Raw genomic sequence first — 13644 nt, 5'->3', positions numbered from 1 at the left:
AAGTAAATTATCGAAGAACTTGCTGTTTTAAGAGTGTGACCGTAAAATATATTTGAAAAATTCCATTTGGCGTGAACATAGAGTCAATATCACAAGTGGTCACACTGTAAGCATTGGTGAAATTTCTGGCAAGGCCACAGTTAACAGCTGTTAGTGGTAAAATGAGCGGCGCGCCAGCAAGTGTGATTGAAATACAAACAAAAAACTCATATTTAAGGTTCGTAATGAATAAAATTAAAGCTTTGTTGTAACAATAATAATAATTATAGTGCCGCAGAACTCATTGCGCACCGCCATGCAGAAGTTGAATCCCCGCGAATTGGTCTAAAACGAACCAACGTGGAAGGCAGCGCAGCCGAACAGGAGGAGCTTCAACATGCATATGGTAAAATTGTTCGTTGCTCAATTACCTTGTATGTTAATAAATTTAATTTTATATTGCAGCAAATTTACGCAGCGTATTGTCAACGCGACGCATCGAGCGACACACGGGACGTGCCATTGGCGTGTGGCACAAGGATCAACAGGCTGCTGAAGTGCTGCGCAAAGATGGCAAATTTGAGAGCTTTGGCTTCAACAGGCAAGGCAAACTCTATTTGGAATATTACGAGGCACTATTTCTCCTAGAATTGGTATACTTTTAAAATTATGTATAATACAGAATGCACTAAAATGTCGATTTCTTAGAACCGTCTGCAATTGGAATATTGCCAAATGATTGTCTCTGTGGAACAGGCCTATTTATTACTGCTGGGCGAGGAATCCAGCGAGAAGTACAATAATTATTTAGTGTACTCGGCCCTGTCACGTGCTGGATACATTGTGGTTAGGCATCAAACAGCTTGCCAAGATGCCCCAACTACTTCAACTGCAGCACCAAGCAGTGAGGATTGCATTTGGGCCCTCTTGGAGGAGTCTATAAACAATAAGCCAGCGCCTGAATACATCAAAGCATCTCATTATTATGTCACTGCGCAATCGCGCATGACAGACCTAAAGCTTCAGATTGTGAACCAAACTCACCCGAGTGTAGAAGACAACAGCTTGAAGGAAGATTTTAAATTCGATACACGTAAGCGAAGAGCGCAATCAGAGCCAAAAGAGGATGCAGCAACTAAAAGAGTAAAAAACGAGAAACACTGAAAGCCTTATTGACAATCTTAAAACGGAACCGAACTATACGAAATTCAAGGAAATATTTGAGAGATTCGATATAGTGCAGCTCCAACAAGATGACTATGATGTGACCGAGGATTATTCCGATTTGCGCAATTTGAGTATTAGCTTTGATTTGCATCTACACAACGAGGGTTTCAGGCGCAGTGCGCCAAAGGCGCCCACATTCGGCGTCGTTATAGTGCCAACAGATGAACCATTTCCCACCCATAATGAGATGATCAAGTGCCAACGCCAGCAGCACTCAATTCTCTCAATTTCCTCACCCACTGCTGGTGCCCCGCCGTTGCTTGTCATATCCGTTAGCGAATCTAAACAAATTCAGGCGTTTCTATATTATATGAGCTGATGATTTTTGCGATAGCTCAATTAATTGTGTGTATAATTGTTTGCTAATTTATATTTCGTCTCAATAAAATACGCAATCATTATTCGAGTGACGTACAAAATGTTAAGCCTGTTGGCATTCTAAATTTTTTTATTGTCATGTTTTTATCATTTTGTTTCAGAATATTTTAAATTTGTATACATTTTTCTTGAAATCGATTGCAATGGTAATTTAGCAAATAGAGTGGAAATATTTATTATGACTTTCTCATGAATCACAGAATGTGCCGATTGTTTGGGTGATGGGCGGACCAAGTAGCGGAAAGAGCACGATGTCCCAAAATATTGTGGATAAGTACGGCTACAAACTACTGTCTCCTAGCGAGTTGGTGGAGAGAGAGGCAAGCTATTGAGGATATATGTATGTTAACTTACTATAGGTTAACTTACTGTTTTTGCAGATTCGGTCTAACTCCGTCAAGGGTGTTGAATTTGCTGCACAGCGTCAAGAGGGTCACGAAGTTCCCCTCGCGGAATGTGTGCACCTGCTAGAAAGCGAAATCATGAGCAATAGAGGTTCTCTCAGAGGTTTCGTTATAGATGGGTAGGTTCTTGAGATACATGATCAGGATTTAAGCAATTTTGTATCATCTGTCATCAGCTATCCGCAAAATCAGAGTGATGCTAAAATTTTGGAGCAAAGCATCGGAGTTCCCGATTTGATCATTGCTTTGGAAATTGGCCAGCAAACAGCGGAGACGCGTAGATCGGTAGATAGCACCACTCTCCCATCAACAGTTAGTTCCTATATGAGAAATGCTGAGCCGGTGTTAGCTCAATATTCGGATAAAATAATGCAAATTGATGCGGAACGCAATTCCAGCGACATTTTCAATGATGTAGTGCCCAATATAGACGCAATTGCTAAGAGTTATGGCAATCCTATTGCAATTTCACGTTCCTCACATTAACATGGCGCAATTAATCAAAATTAAAGTTGTAAACACAAAAAATCTTAAAATTGTATTGCACAGATTTGTTTTCGTTTTCGATTTTCGTACGCACGCAACCAAAAAAAAGCTCACACAAAGCTGCATGGCATAAGCTTTCCGAAACCGTTAGCCTCTTGTCGAAAGCTTGGCGTTCAGTCGCTCTCGACACACGCTGCACTAAGGGAGGAAAATCGTCTCGGCCGCATAAAAAAATCTTTAAATCCAACAACAACAGCAACAAGAAAGTGTGCGAAAATTAACAAGTAGCTCAAGTAGCGATACTTAAACGACAAGCCGTTCGCGATTTGTTCAACGAAAGGTCCGCAGCAGCAGCGTATATACCTCATATACATCATCATGGTGAGTGCGTTTGCGTGAGTGTGTGTGTGTGTGTGTGTGTTACAAGTGTGAGAGTGCCCGCGTACTAGTTTATTTTTGTTTGAGCAAATCTATTGCTTTCACTTTGATTGCATATTAGCGATTAGAAGAGAGTAAGTAATACATATTTCCTCGGCTCACGTGACCTTGAGAGCAACCATTTCACTCTAAAAGCCCTCAATGCATTTTCTGACCTTGTGCATTTCTCGGTGTGTTTACTTAGGAGCATAATAAGAATAAGTATGTATGTATGTACATATGTATGGCAAACACTGTTTACATACATATGAATCACAATGTGAGTATGTAAACACTGTTTACGAACATATGAATCAGAATGTGTGTATGTAAACATTGTTTTGCGCCTTTAACGAACATATGTGCGAGTAAGTATGTATGTATGTGTGTAAACACGGCTAAGCTCGCCATCAGCTGTTTAGCTATAAATTTCGGAGACGTAAAAAAAAAAGTGAGGAACCGGTAACTGATCACTGTGAAATTCCCACAACAACTGAGGGGAACTGTTTTTTATTTCTCCGTTCCCGCACACCGCCAAAAATTAGCAACTCAAATGGCCAATAAACCAACAATAAAAAGCCGAAATTTCACATTCCAAGCCAAGACAAGACAAAATTTTGACGTCAAAGTCCAACAGAGCGATTTGAATAAATTGAAACAACGGACGACAGGTTAAAGCTGCCGGCACAGGAATTTCTGGCGGGGCTTGATTCATTAGCGAGTCTCGACGAGCCAGTTGAAAATGTGTTTATTGGCGCTACCCGAACTAGTCGGTCATCATTACTAATAACAAAAAAATATATATACTATATCCATACATATATTTTATGTGGTGACTCCAAAGCAGTCGCAGTTATTTTTCGATCAGTTCAATTTGTTTAAACTTTAAACGCCAAGCGGCGACGACACAAAGTCGCGACGGATGGAATTTTTCACCAAAAATACTTAAAATCAATAATAACAAAAAGTTTCTATTTAGTTCCGTTTAGTAATTAAGTGTGTATGTGTGTGTTATCTGTGTGAAAGTGTTATTAAAAATTTAAACGAAAGTACTTTTGGGAACTAAAACAAATGTTCCACAATAAAATGACGCGCATCCTTGCAAATGACTTTCATAGTAGGTCACTAAACTCATTAAAAAAATATATAGAAAACTAACAAGTGTCTTTGACACACCGAATATTAAATACCCATGAATGAGTATGGGATAAACTGAAGGTGAATACTACTTTTAAATAAAAAGAAATTTATAGAAAATATTAGTTATAAGGATACATATTAAAGGATCGTTTCATAAATATAGAGAGAGTTTAGTTAGAAATCGGTATTCAGTAAAAAAGAAACTATTTTTATAAAGTGTCGCACATTCATAAAAAATACTTAGCATACTCTGCTGTTAGAGTATAAAAAGCAATCTGTTGTTATTACGTAAAAGATGTAGCATTGAAAATCAGAATTTTCATAGAAAATGTTGTGGCAGATTGTGGCGAAAGAACTCGTGCGAGCTTAACAACAACAAAAAGAATTTATGCGGCGATATTTATGCGAAAAACAAACAACAACAACGTGCACATTATCAAAACTAAAGCGAAATTCATTCAATTTTTGCTATTTGGTTGTTAGGTTCGTTAGGTGCGACAATGCGGAACAGTCGAAAATATAGTGGCATGTATTTTATATAATATATGGGCGATAGATAGATATACACATACAATAACAAATAGTAAAATTAACAGAGCGAATAGCACCTTCCACGCCATCAGCTACCACCTACACTATAATAAAACCCAATTCCATTTCATTTGTTTATACAATTTCGGTGAAAATTGCGCGATAAATTGGAAATCACAGCAAGTGCTAAACACACACAGCACTATGAAGAATCCATCAGAGGGGTTCACACTCTGTAAATTCTATCAATAATTGAATAACTAATAGAGAACAGAGAATATGCCCTTCCTGCCCTCGACACTCGCTCAGCAAATAATTGACTGCGTTCAAGATCAATGTCAGTTGGCGACTTACAATTTATGAACACACGCACACACATTTCTATATATATAACTATAGTATATAGAATATATATAGCTACACTTTTTTTGTGAAGGCTGCACTAATTGTGTATTTTAAAGTTGTTCGGCAGACAAAATGTTTTTAGCTATTGGCTGGATGCCAAGCAAATATAATAACTACCTAGGAAAAATATTCTATTTTGTTATATAGTTCACCCGAATGACACTGAAAGTTGAAGATAATGCTATGGTTATTTTTGGTATATCAAAACACCTTGCAGATTAATTTTATGCCTGTTTTATGATTTATTTCCTCGATTTTGCACATGAGAAGGCAAAAGGTTTCATTAATACGTTGAAGATTAAAAACGCTTTTTAAGATATCTTGGGAATGAAAGATTATAGTTATATTTTTTATATAAAATACTTCAATTTGTACTAGGATCATAAGAATGACAGATTATAGTTGTATTTTTCTTATAATATACTTTAATTTGCAATAAGAAATAATTTGAATTAATACGTAGAAGATTAAAAAATCTTGTAAAGATATTTTAGGAATGAAAGATTATAGTTCTATTTTTCTTATAACAAACTCCAATTTGTATTAGAGTAAGATTTCAGCACAAAAAATAAATATGATTGTTGAATTAGTACGGCAAAGATTAAAAACGCTTTTCAAAAAATCTTACGAATGATATATTATAGTTCTATAAATATGATTGTTGAATTAATACGTTGAAAACGAAATATGTTTTAGAAGATATCTTAGGAATAAAAGATTATACATAGTTGTACTTTTCTTATAACTTACTCCAATTTGTATAAGGATAGAATTTCAGCACAAAAAATAAAGAAGATTATTAAATTAATACGGCGAAGATTAAAAACGCTTTTTATAGATATCTTAAGAATGAAATATTATAGTTGTATTTATACCCGCTACCCATAGGGTAGAAGGGTATTATAACTTTGTGCCGGCAGGAAATGTATGTAACAGGCAGAAGGAGTCATCTCCGACCCTATAAAGTATATATATTCTTGATCAGCGTCAACAGCCGAGACGATATAGCCATGTCCGTATGAAACACTGGATTTCAGAGACTATAAGAGATAGAGCTATAATTTTTTTTTGACAGCATTTGTTATGTTTGCACGCAGATCAAGTTTGTTTCAAATTTTTGCCACGCCCACTTCCGCCCCGCAAATCAAAAAAATCGAATAACAAGCCTAATTTTAAAGCTAGAGTTGCGAATTTTGGTGTATATAATAATTACTATAGTAGTTATGATTCCTGAAAATTTGGTTACGATCAGATAAAAATTGTGGAAGTTATTAAAGAAATACTTTTGTATGGGCAAAAGCGCCTACTTACTAGGGTCAGAGTTGCATTGGCCGACAATCTGGTACACTGTGCCGTCTATGGTATATTTTGAATGGTGTACTACATCGATATACCAAATATACCATTTGGTATATTTTTAGTATTTTTGCAGTATATTCGGTATATTTTGAAAATGATACCGCAATATTTTGCCTTTATGAAAACTGGGTAGCGGGTATCTCACAGTCGAGCACACTCGACTGTAGCTTTCTTACTAGTTTTCTTATAAAATACTCTAATTTGTATTAAGGTAGGATTTCAGCACGAAAAATAAATATAATTATTCAATATTTAAATGTTTTTTAAAGAAGTTTTGAACTCTCAGAATAATTATATAAAATGTGCCCCAAAATGAAATTGCTTTGTGTTAATTTCAAGAACTGTTCTAAACCAAAACCCTCTGCCTCTATGCCTATTCCAAATCCCCAACCAATTGTGTAGTTATTTATGTGTCACCAAATGGCCGCGAAGAAGGAGGCCCAAGAGAAACTCAAAGCGGAGCAGCTGCGTAAGGCTCGAGCCGTTGTAAGTAATCCCCACTGGCGATGTCCTTTTTTGGAGAATACCACGATTATATTGATGTATTCGTATTCGTATATATATGGCATGAAATGTGGCGGCTGCTGAAACCTGATATCTGATACTGATACTCCTGCTTCTAACTCAACTAAGCTTGCGTCAAACCAGTCAACAAAAAAAAAACAAAGAGAGACAAACCCAACTAACTTGTCTAATTTCATATAGTTGTGCCTGATTAAGAGTTAAACTTGACCCCTGCTAATCTTTGCCTGCTTTTGCTGTACTCTCTTTTTGCAGGTTGACGTTCCAATCATCTGGATTCTGGGTGGTCCCGGCTGTGGCAAGGGCACTCAATGCGCCAAGATTGTGGAGAAATATGGTTTCACGCATTTGAGCAGCGGCGATTTGCTGCGCGAAGAGGTAAGGTTTGAAATAGAATCTTGATAATACATTTGCTGATCAGTTATCTTTCTTCTAGGTTGCCTCTGGCTCGGACAAGGGACGTGAATTGCAGGCAGTGATGTCCAGCGGTGGCCTGGTGTCCAACCAGGAAGTGTTGTCCCTGCTGAATGGAGCTGTGTCGCGTGCCAAGGGCAACTCGAAGGGTTTCCTCATCGATGGCTATCCACGCGAGAAGAACCAGGGCATTGCCTTTGAGGAGCAAATCGCTCCCGCTGATCTGGCCCTGTACTTTGAGTGCTCCGAGGACACGATGGTCCAGCGTATTCTGGCACGTGCTGCTGCCGCTGCGGTGAAGCGTGCCGATGATAATGAGGCCACAATTCGTTCCCGCTTGCAGACCTTCAAGCAAAACACCAGCGCAATTCTTGAGCAATATGTCGACAAGACTCTGACGGTATTACAGCTTGAAATTCATACTAAACAAATACTAAACTATTCTATTATCTTTCTACAGATCAATGCGGAACGTGACGTTGACGTCATCTTCACTGAAGTTGTCGATGCCATCGAATGCGTTCTTAAGAAGCGTCAAAAGGCAGTCGCCTCTTGTTAGTGAATTGCCAAAGTGCCAATAGAACAAACAACCAAATAATGTCCTCGTCCCCAATATTAATGCAATCCAATCCAAATCAAACACCAAACAAATTCAAAAATGTCATTTTGAACGCACTTTTTGGTATCTATCTCAAAACGCACAAAACTCTCACAGATGAAAGCTTAACACCAAATAAATAAGCATATTAATTAATATTATTAAATACTTATTCGAATGTTATCTAAATGAATACAAAAAGGCATGATTATACAATGTCTGGAGCTTTAGCTTTACACCTGCATGTGCTTTAACTTAATATATTTAGTATGAAACAATCTCTCAAATTCTAAGTTATTCACATATGCGACAATAAAACTAATGTGAAAAAAACAACAAATAACAACTGTTATATAAATTTATTATGTGAAATTAATGGCCTTTAATTGCACTTTAGCTAAATGCAATGGGCTGTAAAATCACGATTTGTTTGCTAATGAAAAGCTGTTTATTTAGTAATATATTACCTGTAAAGTTGAATGGAAAAGCCAAGGGCAGATCAAATAGAAAGCCAAACATTCAATTACCTTGACTAGACTCCACGTGCTATTTAGGAAACGGAAAACTACAAAGCCAAATTAGTGGAAAGAACCAGTTTATTGAAACTAAAAGTCGTTGGGCAGATGGTTAATCAAAAACAGAGTTGCAATTGAATTGCAGGAAGTGATAATAATAATATATTTATATATAATATTATACTCCCCAATTAAAGAGAGAATCTAAGAAACGCGAATAATTCTTTAAGAGTATTAAAGTGTTTGATATCCTCAAGCTGTATCTGGATCATTGGACAATAATAGATTGTGATTGATATCGGCTTAATAAATCAGATGATGGGTACGTCATCTAGAATGATAATAAGTCCAGATTTCACTATAAAAATTGAACTGACATAATTTATGACAGAACAATATCAACGACAAACAGAATCGAGGAGAACAAAACTGAAAGTCATATCGCACAATCTCCAGTTTCATTGTTGTTATTGTTTCTCCTCACTCAAAGCGAATGGAATCATCTCTAGATTTTATCACGGAACTGCGTCATCAGATCTCAAGTGATGACCACTTGGAGTGGACTGTGTGAGATTCTTGAGCTTCTTCAGCTGCTCAAGCGCCCAGTCGAGTGTAAAGTCAATATGAAAACGTTTATGTAAAATACTCGAAATCTTTTCGACATCTTATTTCCAGCATAAAACCTTATAGAGAGATTATGTAAAGGGCAAAAATAATACGAAACGAAACGAAACGAAACGAAGCTGGTGAAAATAATTCGATGAGCACGTAAAAGTTTTTATCTGTTGATGATGATCTCGGTTAGCTGCTGATCAGTGATCATCATCAGTTGATCAGTTGATCGTTGATCTCGGGGGAATTCCAATTGCTAAAAATCAGCATGACTAAAATAAAAACGAAGATTCGGGCTGGTTTTTTGTTATTTGTTTGTTTGTTATTATTGTTGTTTGAAATGTGCTTTCAACTCTTGGTTTTTTTGTTGTTTGTTGTTTCTTGTTTTCATTTCAACTTGCTTTCTTTTCGCTCTTACAAGCTTCAGCTTTTGTTGTCTTACAATTAGAATAAATAATAGATATTTAAATAGTTATCAACTAGAAACAAATTCATGATGATTGCAATTTGGAAATTAGCTAAACTGAGACGAGTATTCACAAATATCACACGATCAAAATCTGATTTTGATATATCAAAAAATAAGTAAATCAAAAATAAAGCTAAACGATTCAGTCAGAGTTTCAGATCACAAAGCCATAACATCTCTCTTTAAAGATTATCTAAATGAGATTGTCATCCCGATACTTATGATGTTGATGTTGCTGACTGTTGTGTGTCTGCAGGTGTGACTGGCCACCAATTTTGCTCTCGATCCAGTCCAGATAGTAAGTGACCCGCGTGAATCCGCCGGGAACTGTGGTGCGATCGCATCCGCCTCCCGCCTCACCATCGGCTGGGCCAAAGCTCGTGATGCCCACCAACATTTGGGTGCCTTTGAGGACAAGTGGACCACCCGAATCACCGGTGCAGACTGTCTCCTCCTTCAATCCCTTGGCGCAGAGAACACCAGCTGTGACCACATCGTATTCCTCATCGCATTCCGCATTGGAGATCACCTTGAGTTCGGTGTATTGCATGGCATCGGAGCTGGTCATCTCGACGGTGGCGCCCCAACCACTGGCCACCACACTCTTGCCCGTAAACTGATCCAATCGCTGGGCGTTGCTTGGCAGTGTGGCGGGTCGTATACGTGATGTGAACTGCACATCGTGCGGCAGTTTAACCAGCGCAATATCATTTGCCGCCGTCTCGGGATTGAAACGTTCGTGCACAATGAATTTATTGGAGCGCAAGACGAGACCGCCCAACTGTTCGGTGTCCTCGACGCTGCGTGTGCCCAAATACACATCGTAGTGAGTGACGCCCATGGTGCAATGTCCGGCGGTGAGAACCCAGCGCTTGTCTAGGAGTGTGCCGCCGCAGAGAATGCGTTTGCGCCACAGCTGCTTGCCGATGAGCATCACTTGGTAGGGGAACTTTTCGATTTTGCCAAACTTGGACTGGCCAATGGCGTAGCCAGTGCTGGAGCTGATCAGGCAGAGCATCAGCAACAGGAGCAGCCCAAGAGCGAGGCTCACACTTTGTGCACTCGTATTTGTTTGCATTGTGAATGTTCTTTTGTTCTTGCACTTTTCACTTGTAATTGTTCTTTCACTTGTTTAGTATTGTTTTTATAAATCTTCTTTTTGTTATTTCCACTTCTCGACTTTCGGCGAGATTTTTGCCTTTGCTTCTGCACGCTTCAAACGTTCGCTTCAATTTAAATCCATTCTGACGATGTCGTGATATTTTATACGTCGCCTCATCGCGACAACAACAAGAACAACAGCAACAACAATGTTTTGCCGGTTATCCGTCTGAGTCTGAGTCTCAGTCGCACAGCGTGCTCAGCGATCTCAGACATAGACCCCAAAAACGTTGCGTCGTCGCTCATACGCCGCGTTGTCCGTTAGCTTAGTCGCTCTTCGTCATGGATTGAGACAGAGAGAGAGAGAGAGAGAGAGAGAAACGACTCTGACGACGACAGAGACGATGACGATGTTGTCTGTCTTCTGCGGTAGCTTGTTATTATGACAGCAAACAAGTCGTAAAATCTTGTTTTAAACATTTTTTTATTTTTTTTTTTCATATCTGATATGGGCATATAGAACAACTCTTATCGCTCGCTCATTCGCTTGGGCCAGAGTTCAACAGCGCTTTCCTGTTTGTTTCTGTTTCTGTTTTTTTTTTCGCGCGGCTTTGGGTAATTGGAATTAGACGTAAGTTTACACAAATTCCAAGAAAAACATACACATATTTTTCGACGAGACAATGGAAGAACTGGTTGGTTGGTTGGACGTTGGTTGGTTCTCGGTTGGTGCCATCCAGCCGGAGAATTTTGTGACAAATACGTTTTTAATTATGCATACGTATATACGGCTGAAGTTAACAACTCTCTGAACGCACATTTTTTTTTTCTGTTTATATTCAAATAAAAATATGACGATTTAACATATTTGTTTTCGCATTTCGTCTCTGTTTTGGTTTTTATTTTTCTTTTTCTTTTTTGAAAGTGTCTTCTTTTGCGCATTTTTTTGTGACATATAAACAACGGGGACTCCGCTCAAAATTATCAATAGAGTATCAAATCTTTTTTTTTTCTCTGGCGCCATTCGGATTTGTATTTATAAATTATTAATTTACGCCTCAGTCATAGTCTTAGTGAGAAATGCTGTTAATTTCGGGGCTAAACTTTCATACAAAATTCATTTGAACCCAATGATGAATCAATATTTTTATTATCATCAAAAAACGCACAAAAAAAAATAATAATATGCAAATTAAGTTCTAGATTTTTTTATTTTGATGTTTCGCAAAAGCTGACTCAATAAATGTTTATATGTCTGGCTTTATAATATATACTTCCAGTAGGTTTTCCAGTTTTTTTTATTTTGTTTTTCGCCTGCGTAAAAAAAAAAAAAAAAAAAAAAATAAAAACATAAAATAAAATCGAAATGGAAGTTAATTGATTTGGCGCCAACTTGGAATGTTGTTAATGAGAGGAGCGGCGACGTCTGTCGCATTAATTAAATAACCTAAATAAACAAACAAACAAAAAACAATGCGAAAATGTAACAACAAATGAAAAGGGCAAACGAATTTTTGTTAATGCGAATATTAGAAACTCCTTGAATTGATTCACACCTCTGTAGTTAAAAGAAAAAAATACATTTCATATGCTGAAATACCAGAAATTGCTGAAAATCAATTGGGCATAAAGTGTGAAAATTTTAAATATATTCTCGATGATGGGTCGTTTTATTTATGCGAAGTACTCTTGACATTTTCAACGACTTTTCAAATCTAAAAAAAAAAATTCATGAATTCACGATGCGAGATCGTTAATTATCAGATTCGATAGAAATCGACAAACAAAAACAATGTTCGATTCTATCTAGAATGTAGAATATTGCTTCCCGTTTTATATCAGTTTTTTGGGCGAGCTAATTCAGTCACCAATTAGTTTTCGGCACATCATAAAAACGTTATAGCTCTTGATTTGCGCACATTATTCATTTTTCGGTTTTCGGTTTTTTGGTTTTTTGAGAGAATTAGAACTGGTCGATCGGGTTGATTGAAATACTCGTAAAATTTCGAAATTTCCATTTAAATCTTAACGATTTAAACTAATTTAAATTAAATGCTTTAACTAATGGCAGCTGTGATATTATGGCAATTGTGTACAAAAATTCCTCAGACAGAAGCCAAAAAGATTTATAACAAAATGCGATTTAAATACTATGTAAATATTATATGCAAATCACCTTTTCGGGAAACACCCGACGAAATGTATCTGCTTTTGTTTTTGATTTTGTTTTTGCTGTTTTTGCTGATTTTTATTTCTTTTTATTACTTATTTATTTTGTCAACAAAGTTCAGCGGCTTGAAACTGGCGCCAAAAATCTTGTTTACCTTGCTCGAGAAAGTAGCTGACCTTGAGGAATTTGTCAGATTTGGATATTCCGGGGCTAGAAATTGGATCAAATTTGATAAAAAGCTCTACCTATGGCATAGGGTATGAAAGTGCATTAACCCCCGGAGTTGCAATCAATTTGCCTTTTTATTGGTCCCGCCCCCCAACAACAACAACAACAACAACAAACAAAACAACAATGACAAAAAACAAAACAAAATGTTGACGTCAGCCCGCAAGGCAAAACGGAACGCAATTTATTTGATTTGAAGCCAAACAAATTAATTAAAAAACGTCCATAACGAACGTGAATGATAAGCAGAAGCTGTCGCGTAGAACCAGTAGTCAATATGCCAGCAATTTGGTTACTCCCTCTCCCTCAACCCTCACCATTGCCCCTATCCCTAATTTGCAACCGCAATTCCCCGGTTTGGAGACAGTATATGCTTTCGAAAATGTTTAAATGCGATTTGGCAAACTATGGTAGATCCGGTTGGGTCGGTTTCATTTTATGCTCAAGACCCCAAAGCTAAATCAAATTCTAATTTTGTGAGCAAAAAAAAACATAAATTAAAGGAAAGAAGAAAGAGCCGCTAAGAAACAGGCATCAGCCGATGCGATGCTATGGAAGAAATCAATAGCGTTTCGGAATTCCCAAAAACTAAAATACTGGGCCAATAGCCAATAACAAACTCCCATGACGATACGCTTTGTGGCAGTGTGTGTAACAAACACAATTTGTATACCCGGTAATCATAACTG

General features: G+C 37.4%; 4 protein-coding genes across 5 annotated transcripts; 3 read left to right on the top strand and 1 right to left on the bottom strand.

Moving 5' to 3' along the window:
- Positions 1 to 71: 71 nt before the first annotated feature.
- On the top strand, positions 72 to 2538 carry LOC133839838 (uncharacterized). The gene is given in 8 exon segments (XM_062271455.1): positions 72 to 217; positions 270 to 385; positions 445 to 632; positions 688 to 1127; positions 1129 to 1730; positions 1785 to 1858; positions 1965 to 2107; positions 2165 to 2538. Coding segments are annotated over 5 exon segments (1197 nt in total). The 5' UTR covers positions 72 to 161; the 3' UTR covers positions 1526 to 1730; positions 1785 to 1858; positions 1965 to 2107; positions 2165 to 2538.
- LOC133840128 (adenylate kinase isoenzyme 5-like) lies at positions 1836 to 2474 on the top strand. The gene is made up of 3 exons (XM_062271789.1): positions 1836 to 1892; positions 1965 to 2107; positions 2165 to 2474. Exons 1-3 carry the CDS (start codon positions 1836 to 1838, stop codon positions 2472 to 2474), a joined length of 510 nt encoding a protein of 169 aa, XP_062127773.1.
- A 153-nt stretch (positions 2539 to 2691) lies between the features above and the next one.
- On the top strand, positions 2692 to 8026 carry LOC133839856 (adenylate kinase isoenzyme 1). Of its 2 annotated transcripts, XM_062271473.1 has the most exons (5): positions 2692 to 2855; positions 6729 to 6812; positions 7104 to 7226; positions 7285 to 7662; positions 7723 to 8026. In XM_062271473.1, the coding sequence occupies exons 1-5, from the start codon at positions 2853 to 2855 to the stop codon at positions 7819 to 7821; spliced, it is 687 nt and encodes a 228-aa protein (XP_062127457.1). In that variant the 5' UTR covers positions 2692 to 2852; the 3' UTR covers positions 7822 to 8026. The 2 variants fall into 2 exon arrangements, with proteins under 2 accessions (XP_062127457.1, XP_062127458.1); XM_062271474.1 differs by lacking the exon at positions 6729 to 6812.
- LOC133839847 (brachyurin) lies at positions 7939 to 10700 on the bottom strand. The gene has a single exon (XM_062271463.1). It carries the CDS (start codon positions 10532 to 10534, stop codon positions 9650 to 9652), a length of 885 nt encoding a protein of 294 aa, XP_062127447.1. The 5' UTR covers positions 10535 to 10700; the 3' UTR covers positions 7939 to 9649.
- Between the last annotated feature and the right edge of the window lie 2944 nt (positions 10701 to 13644).

This window comes from Drosophila sulfurigaster, chromosome 3, assembly GCF_023558435.1.
Source record: "Drosophila sulfurigaster albostrigata strain 15112-1811.04 chromosome 3, ASM2355843v2, whole genome shotgun sequence".
Lineage (NCBI taxonomy): Eukaryota > Metazoa > Arthropoda > Insecta > Diptera > Drosophilidae > Drosophila > Drosophila sulfurigaster.
Note: the sequence above shows the minus strand (reverse complement) of the source record. Positions and strands in the feature narration are given on the sequence as shown.

What these genes read in the sequence shown, in the direction of transcription:
- LOC133839856 (XM_062271473.1), top strand. An exon ending in GCGATTTGCTGCGCGAAGAG is followed by an intron (nt 7,227 to 7,284) that starts GTAAGGTTTGAA and finishes TCTTTCTTCTAG; the next exon opens with GTTGCCTCTGGCTCGGACAA. An exon ending in ATGTCGACAAGACTCTGACG is followed by an intron (nt 7,663 to 7,722) that starts GTATTACAGCTT and finishes ATCTTTCTACAG; the next exon opens with ATCAATGCGGAACGTGACGT.
- LOC133839847 (XM_062271463.1), bottom strand. Translation starts at nt 10,534, where the DNA reads ATGCAAACAAATACGAGTGCACAAAGTGTGAGCCTCGCTCTTGGGCTG.
- LOC133840128 (XM_062271789.1), top strand. Translation starts at nt 1,836, where the DNA reads ATGTCCCAAAATATTGTGGATAAGTACGGCTACAAACTACTGTCTCCT. An exon ending in TACTGTCTCCTAGCGAGTTG is followed by an intron (nt 1,893 to 1,964) that starts GTGGAGAGAGAG and finishes CTGTTTTTGCAG; the next exon opens with ATTCGGTCTAACTCCGTCAA. An exon ending in AGAGGTTTCGTTATAGATGG is followed by an intron (nt 2,108 to 2,164) that starts GTAGGTTCTTGA and finishes ATCTGTCATCAG; the next exon opens with CTATCCGCAAAATCAGAGTG.